The 16,744-nt window shown below is 44.2% G+C and overlaps 1 protein-coding gene across 3 annotated transcripts in view; it reads right to left on the bottom strand.

The window, feature by feature from the left end:
- LOC308309027 (tyrosine-protein phosphatase non-receptor type 12-like) overlaps positions 1 to 16,744 on the bottom strand; it is a 58,611-nt gene that overhangs the window by 8,813 nt on the left and 33,054 nt on the right. For all 3 annotated transcript variants that reach the window (XM_080754483.1, XM_080754482.1, XM_080754484.1), the window contains 3 exons: positions 12,599 to 12,684; positions 6,280 to 6,481; positions 3,746 to 4,781 (listed from right to left, as the gene is read on the bottom strand). In XM_080754483.1, the coding sequence (XP_080610609.1) occupies positions 3,746 to 4,781; positions 6,280 to 6,481; positions 12,599 to 12,684 (1,324 nt within the window). The remainder of the gene's footprint in view (positions 1 to 3,745; positions 4,782 to 6,279; positions 6,482 to 12,598; positions 12,685 to 16,744) is intronic.

The raw sequence follows: 16,744 nt of genomic DNA, 5'->3' as shown, positions 1-16,744 counted from the left end.
AAGCCTGATTTATACTTGGATGGTAGATCTGTGTCAGCCACAAAATATAGCAGATCTACAAGCTCAGGTTGTCCCGTAATGCAGTGTTTCTCAACCACTGTGCCTGGGGACCTTTGGCGTGCCCCTGAGAAGGGTCAAGTGTGCCCCTTGAAACTGCTTGAAAGCCAGTATTGTATTTATCATTTTAAAAATGATTTGAACTAGTGAAAACAGTGCGAGGCGTTGTGTGCTTGTAGATCGGCTGTTTTCACTACTGTTGTGCGACAGCCTTGTATGATGAAGCAGGGCTTTACTTTGCGAAGAAACGTACAAATTTGAAACTCGGAGATACAAGGTTTCTTCCCGACAGTGACGATATTTACACCCCCGTATTATGTTGGTGTGCCCATGGATTCTTGGGACATGAAAAGTGTGCCCATGCAGAAAAAAAGGTTGAGAAACACTGCCGTAATGCGAGGTGCTGTGAGCTGGCATATCTCCTATATTCAGTGTACGACACCAACGCTGAGTATAAATCAGACATAACACAAGCACACCCAATTCACATTACACACACACACACTTGCACAAATACACACATGCACACCGGCACAAAAGCATGCACTCGCGAACTCAGTGTACAGTTGTTTGGACAGATGTTAGTCAGTCACATTCACAGCATTCCATCCAAACCAAGAGAATTAGACATTCTGTCATGCTTTCTAGTCACTGGAAACACTGCAACACTGTCTTATCCTTCTCTCGTGTGTAGTTAACTGCCTCTTTCTCCCTCTTAGTTTTTGCCACTTCTGTTTCCATCTGTTTCTACTCTCTGTCTGCCTCGGAGACAGCCGTGCAACATACAGTACTGTGCTGTTTGAGATGCAAGAGTCTGTGTGTGTGTGTGTGTGTGTGTGTGTGTGTGTGTGTGTGTGTGTGTGTGTGTGTGTGTGTGTGTGTGTGTGTGTGTGTGTGTGTGTGTGTGTGTGTGTGTGTGTGTGTTTGCGTATACACAGTATACACAGAGAGATAGCTGTGTCATTACAGTGTGGTGTGGTCTGTCTCTTCCGTAGCCCAGAGAAGGACTCTTCCGTCTTTTCCCCCCGACTGCCAATCCCATAGTTATTTAAGAGGCATCGAGAGAAAAGTGATACAAATCTGGCTTTGACTGAACTGGCTTAATCTGAAAAGACGCCCTGGCTGCTCTCAGGTCAGTGAAAACAAAGGCTTGAATTAGTTCTGTTAAAATCTCATGTCAAGAGAAATGTTTCAATGAGGGCCTGGAGGGGAAACAACTGCTAGGAAGATTTCAGACCTGAGTTTTTGATTTAGTCCAGGGGTCTTCAACAGGGGGTCCGGAACCCCTAGGGGGTCCTCAGAGTTACTACAGGGGGGCCACCAAATCCTTGTGTGATAGGATAATTCTTTTTTAAATTAACAACTTGAACCCTCGCATCCCTATTCCGAGGAGAACTTTAGCTGAAAATAGCCGATCTACAAGCTCTCAAATCCTTGCAGCAAATAGGTTTGGTGTAAAGGTAAAAAAAGAGCAGACCAAGTACAGAGGGAAAGGTCAAATTGACTAAGTATCGACAATTTAAATGGTTAAATGTCTGAAAAACACATTAACACAAATCCAACTTAGCCTGATGACAGTGCTGTCAAACAAGTCTACGAATCTATCTATGAAATCGATGAGAATCTGCGACTCAATTTTATAGAATATGTAGTAGGGGGTCCCCGCTTTATCTTCTTCTCAGTTAAGGGGTCCTTGGCCTGAAAACGTTGAAGACCCCTGATTTAGTCAATTATCATTGAACTGGGGACTGCTGCATTGACTCTCAGTCCTGCTACTGCCTCAAGAGTCCTACACTGGCTTGTTTGGAATGGCAATAATGACTTCACAGTCCAGGAGGACGGTTTCTCAAAAGTCCTGGCTGGAGCGGAAAGCCCTGTTGTAGCCATCTGTTCTGTTAAAAGTGTCCTTGAGCCAGATCCTGCATAACTACTGTTTAATGACATGTGTATGAAGAAGAATACTGACCAGAGGCAGAGAACATACATGGAGACTGTATACAGACTGTATGTGAAGTTGTCAACCACATCCTGTTCTGTGCACCTTTTGTATTCTTTTTGGCTACAGCAACACATGAATTGGGGATCAATGAAGTGTATTATATCTGGTGATTTGTGTTGGTGATTAACACAAATGAATGTAAAGAAAATGTTTTCCATGTCTAAGGATGAGAGAGCACGATATGATTAGTGCTCCATGGGGATTCCTTCTGAAAGTCACCCCCTCTTAATATTCAAACACAGGATGTCAAGTTGTTCATTTTCATTTCACTTAGATCAGTGGTTCTCAAAGTGGATTCAGGCCCAGGGACTCTCTAGAGCCCCTTTTCCACTGACATCGCCCAACACCACACCACTCCACACCGCCCATTTGTGCCAGGTTTTCCATTAGAAGGACCTGGGTAGAGTGGTGTGAAAGTGGTACTAAATGTGGTACTAAAAGTATCCAATCCAGAGTAGGTCTGAGCTAGGGCCAAACACTTCATAATGACTGCTCACTCACTGACTTTTCATTTAGACCACCAGGATATAGTTGTAATACAAGATAATAGATTCTATTGTGTTATAACCACTATTATAATCGATTACAGTGAATTATAGTTATCATAGTAATACATTAATACTTTATAGTGTATTATAATCACAGTTGTAATCCATTATAGTGTATTATAATTAGGATAGTTGTAATACAAATTTATATTGTGTTATAATCACATTTAAAAGGCTCAATTTGTTTCTTACCGATACTTTTGTGTAATGGAAAATGTAGATATTTTTATGTGGTGGGGTGTGGTGCAGTGTAGTGTCGTGCTAAAGCTGCAGTCAAAAAGGGGCTTAGGTTCCTTTATGGGGGTCTAAATGGACCCATACAAGTCTGTAACTCTGTGGAACCAAATGAACCCCAACAGGTCCATTTGGTTCCATTTGTACACTGTCAGAGTTAAGAGGAGACCTTGAAATTTGAAAGTCTCAGAAAGTAAGAGCTGGTATAGAATCAGAAGGTCTAGGACTGACCATATTTACACGGTGGCCATTCTCAGGGTGTCAAGTGTAATTCTTTAAACTGATAATACAACATGTATATCACATACATGTGATGCTAAGGCTACAGCAGTCTTCCGTTTTGTACATTTACAGCTTGTGATGCGTGTTGCTCATCTATGTTCGTACAGACCAGCTCAGTGGCCTTATGGTTACAGTGTCCGCCCTGAGACTGGGAGGTCGGGGTTCGATCCCCGGTCGGGTCATACCAAAGACTAAAAATGGGACCCAATGTCTCCCGGCTTGGCACTCAGCATCAAGAGTTGGACAGGGGGGTTAGATCACCACTACTGATTTCCCGAGCGCGGCACGGCTGTGGCTCACTGCTCCAAGAGATGTATCAAATGCGGAAAACAAATCTTGCATACAGCAATGTATGTGACAAACAGTAGGTATCTTAATCTATGAGTTTTTAACTCATCTGCCCACATTACTAACTCTTCAACTTCCATGTTTTAATCTTACTTTATCCATATTTCTCCCTTATCACTATCCAACTGACTATTGATCCTAAACTAAAGTTCCTGTGTTAGTTTAGTTACTCCCACCAGGCAGGCAGTCAGTAGTGAATCCTGTTAGTACAGTTAGTCACGTTAAATCGCTACCTCGTACCCACGGTAACCACTGTAAATTCCCCAAACCAACATACTTGCTGTGGTTGCCGCCACAGGGGACGACGGGGAGGCGTGCCCGGCGATGGACATGGGCACCACCCTCCTGAGCGACTGCTGCTGGTGCTGCTGCTCGCTGTGGTGCGGCGCCGCCGTCACCGTGCCGGTCGCCGTGGAGACGCTCAGCAGCTGCTCCATCTCGCCGTCTGAGTTGTCGGAGTGCAGCGGGTTGGTGAAGCTCAGGGCAGTCCTGACCGGGGTGGTGGAGGAAGAGGAGGAGGAGGGCGAGGAGAGGTGCGAGGAGGAGGAAGAGAGGGAGGGAGCAGGCCGGTCCGACGAGGAGGAGGAGGAAGAAGTCTTGGGGAGGAGGTGTTGTTTGTCAGGGCTCACGCCTCCTCCGCAGGGCGGCGGGGCCCAGCCCGCCTTGCACACCTCTACTCCCTCTCCTCCTCCTGCCCTGTCCCCTCTCAGGGGGAGGTGGGTGGGTCTGTCCGGTTGACTCCCTCCTCCGAGTCCTCCTCCGTCCGTCTCCTCCGAGTCCTCCGACAGAGACGAGCTGGAGGTCAGCAGGGATTGGTTGGAGCGCGCTTTGAAGGCGTGGCCTCTCTGCAGCACGGCAGAGCCATGGCCGGCGGCGTTTGACCCAGCGACGCCTCCCGATGCCCCCCCTCCTACTCCGACCGCCGCGGCAGCGGCTGAGGAGGAGCAGGAGGAGGAGGACGTGGTGTCGAAGCTCCGGGGCCCCTCCTGCAGTGGAACCTTCTTGATCTCGATGCTCAGCTTTCTCTCGATGCGAGGAACGCCGGAACATTCCAGAGCCGAGGGGGAGAGGGGGGAGGGGGAGGAGGGGGTCTGCGGTTGGAGCGGCTCGGACGTCGTCGACGGCGTCGTCTGCTGCTGCGGCGAGGGTTTGCTGTTGTAGTTCTCGTTGAGGTCTGGATCTGAGGCCTGGCATGGAGTCTGGTTCTGGGGCTTCTCGGAGCCGGGGTGATTGTGGCGACTCCGCGCAGAGGGACTGCTCTGTGTTTCTGGACAGGGTTCCGACTTAGGATCCGTTTCTAAATCTACCTGGTTCTGAGGAGAGGAGAGAGGGAATTCATCATTTTATGATCTACCTGTCCGTCTTACGCCAACTCAACACCAATTCATGTGTGTGTCGCTTACCTTACTAAAGGGTAAACAAAGTACCAAACAAAGTATTAGTACTACATCTTAGTCGAAGAAGATATATATGATATGAATATATATGAATGAATATATATATATATGAAGATAGTTAGCATTAGATAGTTAGATAGTTAGAAGATAGTTAGCATTTGTTTTTAGTTTTTTTTTAGAACTTTGATTTTATTGTGTTTTTTTCTAGATAGATATCCATTTGCACTTGTTATATTGCTGTTGATGTACTGACATATTATCTTGTGATGTTTTGTATCTGCTTATTGTAAGTCGCTTTGGATTAAAAGCGTCTGCTAAATGCCTAAACTGTAAACTGTAAACTGTCGAACAAGGTGAGGAGGTATCTACATCCTTACAAGTCATAAACAAGTGTTCAGGTTCAGGTTTATTGTCACACATATCCATACAAGTACAGATACAATGAAATACTTGTGCCAGGAGCACTCTCAGCCTTATTACACAAAGACATGGTCACAGTGACCGACAAGAGTGTGGACCCACATACCATGCAGGCCACACAAGACAAGTCCCAACAACAACAATACCATACAGTGTAACAGTGTACAGTTAAAAAATGTGTACAGTGCCCATGTTTACCTATGTTTCACTTTCAGCCATTCGTTGAGCAACCTGACTGCCTGGGCAAAAAAACTATTACTGAAACGAGTGGTGTGCGATTTGATGCTCTGGTAGTCTCGCGTAGCCAGACAACTATTCCACAATCTCTGAATGCTATATAGAGTCTGGAACAGCAGCTCCCGAACGGCGAGTATCGAAAACGGGCATTAACGTTCAAAAAAATATATTTTAAAATGTCATTTCTGCTAAGCAGCAAGCTAAACATGCTTATATGATTTTTATTTATATAATGATAAATATGTGTGATGTGAGACTGAAACGGAAGTGACGTGGGGGCTTCACTTCCGCTTCATCTCGCACTCGCCGTTTCTTCCCCGGTGCGCCAGACTGTATGCCGGGAGCATTTGACCAAATCGCGGAGGCAACAGCTGGCCACGCGAGACTAATGCTCTGGTAACGTTTTTTGGATGGGAGGAGTGAGAACAGGGAATGGGCGGGATGGCTGCTATCTTTAATGATGTTCTGAGTCGTTTTCTTGCAGCGTGTGGTAAAGAAGATTGTATGGAGCTGTGGCAATTCTGTGCCGATGAGTAACTATAAAGGCGCTGTGAAGACAGTCATTTTTTGAGTGTGGAGTGTCGAGCGCAAATTGGATATCCCTCTCAGGACTTGCCTACACAAATATGGGTATTTGTCTAAACAGTTTTCGGCCAAAATTAAATAAAAAGAAGATGCTAATAATAAATATCCGTCCACTCCATGTGACCTAATTCAAGTAAAATACATCTTGTTATTTTATTCGTCCATAGCATACCTGTGTCCTGGGACAGGGTTCTGCTTTGGTGGTGTTAGCCAGCACGTGGATGACAGGCTTGGGGTGGTAGCGATCGTTGTCTTGCCGCACGTTGGTGACGGTGGGGAAGGCGGACGGGGGGGATGGGGTGAGGATGGGGGGCACGGGGCGGGGCTCCGGGGGCTGCAGAATCTCCTCCTTCACGTCACCCTCCTGCTGGGAGCTGGAACACGAGACGAGAGACAGAAAGGGAGAAAGGAGAAGACGCGTTATTATACAACAGGTAGTTCCGACGAAGCAATCTGATTGGTTGAAATAGCTCTCTACGAGTGCGAATAATGAGCACTACCACACGGGTCTCGTCAAACAAAGATATCAGCATGTGCGGATCGCGAAAGAGCAGTTTTCATGTGAAGTTCAGGGACATAGTAGCTAAATGTGGCATTAAAAAGAAATTACACATTTCTAGCGAATATCTTGAAATGAAGTTGACGTGTTTTTTAAGGGCAACTGACAACTGTTTAATCACAATATTACACTCAAGGGTGTTGGTTATGTGTTTATTGGAACTTCTGCGCTGCGTTCGGGCTCGTGCCTGTGGCAACGCAGGCGTTCCAATCATCACGATAACCAACACCCTCTTGTGTAATATTGCTTAAAAAGCACTGCCTTTAGAAACACTGATGATGACAGACCACTGGAGTCTGTTACAATGTTTCACCACCAGGGGGTAGAGTAGACGGTCTTCCTGTGACTGGTTAAATTATGTCACACATCATCTTGCAATGCCATCACATAGTCCCGAGTTCAATAGTACCCTACACACACACACACACACACGCACACACACGCACACACACACACAGAGAACCCTGCATGACAAAATCCCGAGTGTGTCAATTTAATTAATTTAGATTGTAAAGAAAGACGAACAGTTTATTTTTACACTCTCAGAGTAAACTTAACTCGCAAGGATTTTACAATGTGAAAGTCCCGTCAGCAGAGGAGCGTGTGAAGGTGACAACGTGATGAACAGTCCTAAGACAAGAGGTGGGGAGGATGTGTGGGAGGTTGAGGTTATGACCCAAGCAGAAGCACTCGGATGGAAAACTAAAACCTCAAGACAAGAGGCTGGGTTTCCACCATGAAAACAACGTACATGCGCGTGTGTTATGTGTGTGTTCAAATCATGTAAGCACCCACCCACCCACCCACACACACACACACACACACACACACACACACACACACACACACACACACACACACACACACACACACACACACACACACACACACACACACACACACACACACACACACACACACACACACACACACACACACACACACACACACACACACACACACACAGGGATGTGGTAGTGTGCCAAATCAAGAGCACATGACTATAGCCAGTCTCTAGCCTAAATCAGCACATGACTCTGTGAAAGAGAGGAGAAAAGGGAGAAAGTTTAAGTAAGCAAGAGAGTGACAGTGCAAGAGAAAGAGAGTGACGTACAAGAAAGAGAATGGGAGAGAATGAGAGAGAGAGAGTGAGAGAGAGAGAGAGAATAATAGGATCACGCTACTTGTGCGTCCAGGGAGGAACAGGGCTGCTAACAGTTAGCCTTCCATGATCCCATGAGGATTAACTATAAAAACAAACAGCTGACCTGAGTGGGCCAAGCATATCACCTACTAGGATAGCTCATCTCAACGACCAGATAATCACACAGCAGGGTTATTGGAGTTTTTTTTTTTTTCGTTATTTCCTTAGAACTAGAATAACCCTGGCCCACACACACAGGGTCGGGGCCTTTGTACATGCTATAAACATCCTTGGAATGGGACAGTAGTAGCATAATGAAAGATACACACACACACACACACACACACACACACACACACACACACACACACACACACACACACACACACACACACACACACACACACACACACACACACACACACACACACACACACACACACACACACACACACACACACACACACACACACACACACACACACACACACACAGCCATTAACGACTTGTGATTTTTGCAAGTTAATGTGCAACATTGTTTTCTCACTCAACAGTAAACAAACCAACATAAAGTTTAAGTGTATAGAGGGTATCTTCACATTTCTAAAGTGACAATTGAATGCAAGTTGTCAAATATATTGAGGCAGAAATTGTGAAAATAGCCGATCTACATGGTTGTGAGCACGTAGATCTGCTATTTTCACGATAGAACGTTTTTTTTTTTTTTTTACTTCGACTTTCTCTGGTGGGTGTCGACTTGTGTAATGAAGACTTGTCGACACACACACACACACACACACACACACACACACACACACACACACTATAAACAGTGCGGCGCAGCAAGGACTATAAAGAAACAAGGCATAAGTTACAAGTTACAATGCTTAGTCATTACATAACTCATGGTCTTAAAACACACATGTTTTAAATATACACATGAATGAATTCATGCAAGATAGCAATGAAATACATAGTATGACGTAGTGGCTTAAACATCCATATATGCATACACACAATACATTCATAACATACCACTAACGGGTACCATGCACTCATAAACAGCCTCAGCATATCAAAGCAGAAAAGTGTAATGGTGTCTTTACACACCATCGTGCGCACGTGCGTGTGTGTCTCGCACATTTGTACATGAGTAACAAAACATTCACTTTTAGCTTTTTGTGCAAACAGTATGAGACAGCTAGGTGTAAATACATGTAAAAGGCCGGTAACATGAAAACAACAAGCTGTCTGGAGTCATAATATGCTTCAACAGTTACAAAAGCTATGTATATTATCACAATTAAGTCAAACATTTCTAAGTAACTGTGTGCTTGTGTTGAATCCATGCTGTAAATGAACATTCATTTTGGGAGCATGGAGGGGGAAAAAAAGAAAAACAGTAGCATGAAATTTCCCATGTGCTCTACTTCCTGTGTTCCATCTCTGACTGAGCCTTATGAAGAAAGAGCATTCTCAAAATGATCCACTGAGATTTGTGTTTTACAAGACATAGATGCTGTTAGCATCGCAATCTCAAGTATATTTCTGTTGTCTGTCACCACACGCGTGAGACACACCTGAGAGATCACAGCCTCACAAAAACTTAACAGAGGGCGGTTTTCCATGTTTCTGACAAAAATGAAAACGAATAAGCTTGAGTGAGGAGTGAGCTTTGGGATATGTAGCACTAAACACGTGCTTCACACGAATGCTTACACTTTTATGTTGGGTACGGTTAGCGTTGTCCAATTCTTCAAATGTCTGCCACCATGGATATAAAACTGAAGCGTGTTTGGAGCTTTAAGATAAAAAATGTGAAGGGTGATCTGTCGCTGCACTAGCACAACCAGTGTTGCCAGATTTCGTGAGCAACAAGGTCTAGGAAAACAAGCCCAAAACATCTGTCTACATTGGCATAACAATTAAATTGGGAGAAAAGATGGGGTAAAAATGCACAAAAAGCTTAACTTCAATATTTAACCAACAGAGAATCTGTGTTAATCTATAGAATCTACAAAGCCAACTAGACAGCGGAGCGGGCCACCATTGCAGTGGTATAAACATAAGCCTCTATCTGCCTTGCCCTGGGGCTCACCAGCTATGCAACCATCTGGAAAGGATGAACTACTGGGGTAGGGATAGAAAACATGAATGCACCAACAGTATACACAAAGAGGTGCACACGCACATGCCGTATACACACAGTAATGAATGCTTATAAAGCACTCTCTGAGGGGGAATGGTGCGTTTTTAATTAGACAGACACTGTAGTTCTCAGCTCCAGCCATGAGACTGGAGGAAGTCTTCACATAAAACATGCATGAGGCCAAAGCCAAATGTTCCAACTTTTTGGGCTTCAAATGTTTCACCATTTATTTTCGTATTATATACATGTTTAATTTATACTTGTTTGTATTTGTCGAGTCACGTAGAGACGACGGAAGCGATAGTAAACATTTATGGAGGCTTAAATTTGTGACTGAAGTCAGAATAAATGTTTTCCTCTTATGTTTAGTCTTGACTCCTTTTGATCCGTTTCACAGTTGATTCATGGAGCCGACGGAAGCGTTTAGTAAACGCGTACACATGCCTTTTAATCGCTTACTACTCAATCACCGATTCAAAAGATTCTTCCATTAGCGAATGATGATTTATGCGCAAACGCTGAGAACTTGAGGGTAGACTGAAGTCAGAGTGGAGTGGACAGCCGTGTCACACGAAGTCACAGTGGGACAGACATTATGTGGGGCGTGGAGAGACAGAGGGGTGTCTGAGTGTCCATAACACCCATGACTCACTGTGCGTGACTTTGATGCCAGCCGCAGTGGAATTTAAGCGGTGTCACACGCACACCAAACACCCCCCTACGCACGCGCACGCACACACACGCACACGCACACACACACACACACACACACACACACACACACACACACACACACACACACACAGAAAACATCCTCCTACACACACCTACTCCATTCCATAGAGCCGGGGGGAGTGAGGCCAGTGGAATGCAGAATATGTGGATATAAATAGACCCTACTGTCATTATTTCTACTGTGGGGTAGGGGGCTAGATAGTGAGACAGACTGAAAGACAAGACGCACCAGCCATATACGTCAGGGTTTCTCAGTGGGTGTCACAACCCGGGGTGCCGTGACCCCAGTCTAGGGGTGCCATGGAATAATTGGATATGTGGAATTCATCAATATCACTTATAGGAAAAAAATTAAACGATTTTATAGTCAGTGTAATTGTCAAGTACAAAGTTATTTTCAAGGTGCTACAATGAAAGACCTACCAGCTGTATTCATAACAGCCTAGGGTGAAGGTGCGTTCAACACTAGCGAACATTTCAAAGTGTTGCAAAGTGCTCTATTAATACATTGTGTCCCTGAGGCAAACACTCACTGTACACTTACTGTGCTGTACTCCACTGTGTATTCTAAATGGCTCACTGAGCCCCACTGCACTGGTCTCACTGAACCCCACTCCACTGCATACTATACAGGTCTCACTGCACCCCACTGCACTCCACTGCACCCTCTCCCAACTACCGGTCCACGGGACATGTACCACCGGTCCACGGAGGAGGCGGCCGGGAATTCCAAGTTTATGGATGGTACAAATATGCACAGGCAACGTGAGTCTATAACCTGGCGTAGCGAACTGGCAACTTCCGCGTTGCATAACAGTGACATCACTAACGAATCCTTGGTATCTTTATAACAAGCTGTGAAGTAACACAGATGGACAGCATTATACTACTCAGTGTCGAATCTGTGGTATCTTTCTCCTAGCCTTCAACATGCAGCGCCACTGCCAGCTCACGATCACGAAACACTAAACAGGATTATCATTTTCATGTCAACATTCAAGTGCAACTATCAGAAAATGTAACCCAGGTAAAATATTGCATCACTCTGCAAGTTTAACTAAAGTTTTCCACCTTTTCAAAGTCAAGTCCACGTGACATATGATGATTTTAATCATCATATCCTTGTTGATATAACACCATTTAGGTCAATGATATAACATTATGCAGTGATAATCCTACAGTTAATCGAGGAGATGTCAGTCTGACTGACTGTCTGAGCTATTTTCAAATATTACAGCTCTAATTACACTCCACTGTGTAAAACTTTAAACCTTTTGGGGTTCGAGTTCCTCCTGATTTCTGAATCCAAGTGCCCCATTTCCCAGATTTACAACATTTTGCTCAGTAAACTAAACTGCCAAGAGAAAAACCCAGCAAACATAAGCTGCTATGAACGAATGGTTGATAACCCACATTTTGAAGAATATAACGTTACAATGAAGAAATGTGAAAGTGCAATTAGTGCTTCCTCCTAAGTGTGCGGTGATTTTGTGTGTGTGTGTGTGTGTGTGTGTGTGTGTGTGTGTGTGTGTGTGTGTGTGTGTGTGTGTGTGTGTGTGTGTGTGTGAGTGTGTGTGTTTACATCATCCAATGGGAAACCCCTTGAAAAAATAAAAAACACAGGGTGACGTCACCAACCTGGTGACCTCACCAACAACAAGTGCGACCAACAAGGCGCAAGTTGGCACCTCGTTAGGGAAAATATCATTTCAGTAAGTCCAGTTTTAATGTAAATTATGTTCAAAATAAAACAGCAAACTGTAAGACCAAAACAGGTATTGCAATTTGTACACAATTCAATGTGTATTATTTTGGTTTAACACAACCCATGAAGACCTCAATCGTAATGTAAGTTATAATGTAACTATATGTAAGAAGAGTGTTGTGTGTGCACGTGTGTTTACCTGCGTACACGGGGAGGTTTCGGAGGAGGTGTGTCCAATCTCTCCTCATCTGATTGGTGGCTTGCCTTGTCTGGACTGCTTTCATCCTGGACACACACGCACACGCACACGCACACACACACACACACACACACACACACACACACACACACACACACAAGCAGTTTTAATGTGAAACGATGTTGACGTATAATCGCAATATATACTGTATATATATTTTTTTTAACTTATATTTTTATTAAATTTTTTCCCGTTTTAAAATACAGGACATACAGAGGTACTGTACATCAAATCACAAAACAAACCAAGGAACAAAACAAAACGTACAACAAAGTACAGAAAGACAAAACAAACCCTAACATATACCCATAATCGCAATACTCAAGGGTCGCGCTTTATCGTGTTTATTGGCTCTTCAGCCCTGCCCACGAAACTCGGCTGTCGCCTCGATGGGCACACGTAGACATCAAAGAGATTGATGCGTTGACACCTCGTGGGCATCCGATGAGTTAATTGTCGAATGTTTAGGCATGTCATTAACCTGTATCCACCTGTCTGCTTCTGCACCCAAGACATGACTGAGGGGTTTCATAAATTACTCATTCAGTCCGGTGTGTGCGTGCATGCGTGCATGTGTAATATTCATCTCAGGAACACACATGCAAGGAAATTCAGTTCAGATGAGACACTAACATAAAGTCAAATTAGGTCTGGCTTGGGCCTGTGTGTGTGTGTGTGTGTGTGTGTGTGTGTGTGTGTGTGTGTGTGTGTGTGTGTGTGTGTGTGTGTGTGTGTGTGTGTCTATTGTTAGCGCTGTCATTAAGAGCATTTCCAGTCTATCTTAGTCCCTAACAATGGCTGACTGAGTGAGTCAAAGTGGGAGTGCTGCTTTAACTGAATCACTACCATGTCCATCCCTCTGTGTGTGTGTGTGTGTGTGTGTGTGTGTGTGTGTGTGTGTGTGTGTGTGTGTGTGTGTGTGTGTGTGTGTGTGTGTGTGTGTGTGTGTGTGTGTGCGCGCGCGTTGTGGTGGCTTCTCTTTCCATAATGAAAACGCCATTATTCTCAGGATCCAGATGCATTGTGGGGAGTATGATGATGTCATTGTCGCTTCCTAGACAGGAAGACAGCTGCTGGAACACAGCCAACATCCTTCCATCTCTCTCTCTCTCTCTCTCTCTCTCTCTCTGTAGTATCTCTATCTCTCTCTTCCTTCAGTCTCTCTCTCTCTAGTATCTCTATCTATCTCTGTCTGTCTGTCTGTCAGTCTGTCTGCCTACAGCTCTGGTTCCCAAGCGCTGGGTCGCAACCCATTTGTGGGTCACAGACCCTTAGTTTTTGATTCCTACATTTAGTTTTTAATTATTATTTCAAAACATTTTCATAAAACATTACCCCAACAAATTAAATCATTTCTATTTTCCCACTACATAATCAGAATCGCCCCAAAAAAATGCGTGTGTGTGTTTCCATCTGTAACTCCACGTTCAGCAGTTGTTCAATTGTCTAAAAAACATACTAAAAAAATCAATAACGCATGTACCTTGCCCAACATCAACTTTATCACCTTCAGATGTGTCTCTACTTCTCATAATCCCAAAATGTTTAAAATTTTTCCCCACATTTTGGCCTGTAGGCGGCATATTGCGCAATCCATAGTTGGGAGCGAAGTGTCATTATCATCACCAGGTCTCAGGTTACAAGAGGGAAGGGGGGGGGGGGGTCAGATGCACACACACACACACACACACACACACACACACACACACACACACACACACAAGAGAGAGAGAGAGAGAGAGAGAGAGAGAGAGAGAGGGGGGGGGGGGGGGGGGGGGATCTAGAACAAGAATCAAAAACATCGATCTAGAACACAGAATTCATAGTTCTAGAACACATAGAATTCATAGATATAGAACACAGAATATGTACAGTACAGTACAGCAAGGTACAGTAGAGTACAGCAAGGTACAGTAGAGTACAGCAAAGTACAGTACAGTAAGGTAAAGTACAGTAGATTACAGTAGAGTACAGTACAATAAGGTACAGTAAGGTACAGTAGAGGATGGATGGATGTGGATGGATGGATGATGGATGGATGTGGATGGATGGATGTGGATGGATGGATGTGGATGGATGGATGTGGATGGATGGATGGATGGATGTGGATGGATGGATGGATGGATGGATGGATGGATGGATGGATGGATGTGGATGGATGGATGGATGCATGGATGGATGGATGCATGGATGGATGGATGGATGGATGGATGGATGTGGATGGATGGATGTGGATGGATGGATGGATGGATGGATGGATGTGGATGGATGTGGATGGATGGATGGATGGATGGATGCAAGGTACAGTAGAGTACAGCAAGGTACAGTAGAGTACAGCAAAGTACAGTACAGTAAGGTAAAGTACAGTAGATTACAGTAGAGTAAGGTACGGTAAGGTACAGTAGAGGATGGATGGATGTGGATGGATGGATGATGGATGGATGTGGATGGATGGATGTGGATGGATGGATGTGGATGGATGGATGGATGTGGATGGATGGATGTGGATGGATGGATGGATGGATGGATGGATGGATGTGGATGGATGGATGGATGGATGGATGGATGCATGGATGGATGGATGGATGCATGGATGGATGGATGTGGATGGATGGATGTGGATGGATGGATGGATGGATGTGGATGGATGGATGGATGTGGATGGATGGATGGATGGATGGATGGATGTGGATGGATGGATGGATTGATGCATGGATTGATGTGGATGGATGGATGGATGGATGGATGGATGTGGATGGATGGATGGATGGATGGATGGATGGATGTGGATGGATGGATGGATGGATGGATGGATGTGGATGGATGGATGGATGCATGGATGGATGGATGGATGGATGGATGGATGGATGGATGGATGGATGCATGGATGGATGGATGGATGGATGGATGGATGGATGGATGGATGTGGTTGGATGGATGGATGGATGGATGTGGATGGATGGATGGATTGCCAGCTATCCTAAATTTGTATTGCTTAGCTGCCCACTGGACTGTATCCATCTCTGGGTACAGGGGACTTTCACATAGGAAAGGGGCCAGGCCCCCGCAGGGGGCTTTTTTCTAGTTATTATTATTATTATTATTTTCCGTAATTTTCATGAAGAAATCAAAGAAAACAAAACCTAAGAAATTACATGAATTAGAAAACAAATGTCTAAGTAGTAGTGAAAATAGCCGAATAGTCTTATCTGTTCCAATGTTCCACTGTTTGTTTCACTCATGAACTGGAGGGTGTATATTCATATTAACGATTATAGGATTTGCTATTAAAATTACTTTAATGATGCCATTATAATTACAATGATTAATTATATGGATCATACTAATGCCATAATTATTTCAGATCTCTGCTCCAATTCTCTACCTCCATCCTGCTCCCAATTCAATTCAATCAATTCAAATGAGATTTATTGGCAAGAGATCACATGTGTTTACATTGCCAAAGCAAGTGTCAAAACAATAAACTATATCTATATCTCTCATAATATCTATATAACTCCTACATAAACATATATCTCTATACCGCTGTCGGCTCCCTCTATCCCTTATAGCAGTGGTTCTCAACCTGTGGGTCAGGACCCCCAGGGAGGTCCCCAAATTATTTTGGGGGGTTCCCCAGATGATTAACTTAATGTGCAACATTGTTTTCTCACTCAACAGTAAACAGACCACCATAAGGTTTAAGTGTATAGAGAGTATCTGCGCATTTCTAAAATGACAATTTAAGAACTCTTTAATACCTCTGAAATGACAAATTGAACATTGGCCAAATTGTAAAATATTAGAGGCAGAAATTGTGAAAATAGCTGATCTACAAGCTCACAACGCCTCGGGCGTTGTGTGTGAGCATGTAGATCGGCTATTATCACAATAGAACCGCGTAGAACAAATTGTAATGCCTCAACTCAACTCTTAGTGCTCATCAGGGTGCCCAGTTCAAATATGATTATTTTGGGAGTTGCGGCCTGAAAGGGTTGAGAACCACTGCCTTATAGTCTTATGAATAATTTTCTTATTTTCTCTCTCTTCTCCCTTTATCCTCTCTTTCCTGTCTCTCCCCTCCTC

Source organism: Nannobrachium achirus (assembly GCF_963921795.1).
Source record: "Nannobrachium achirus genome assembly, chromosome: 23".
Taxonomy (NCBI): Eukaryota; Metazoa; Chordata; class Actinopteri; order Myctophiformes; family Myctophidae; genus Nannobrachium; species Nannobrachium achirus.
This window is presented reverse-complemented; position numbering and strand designations above follow the sequence as displayed.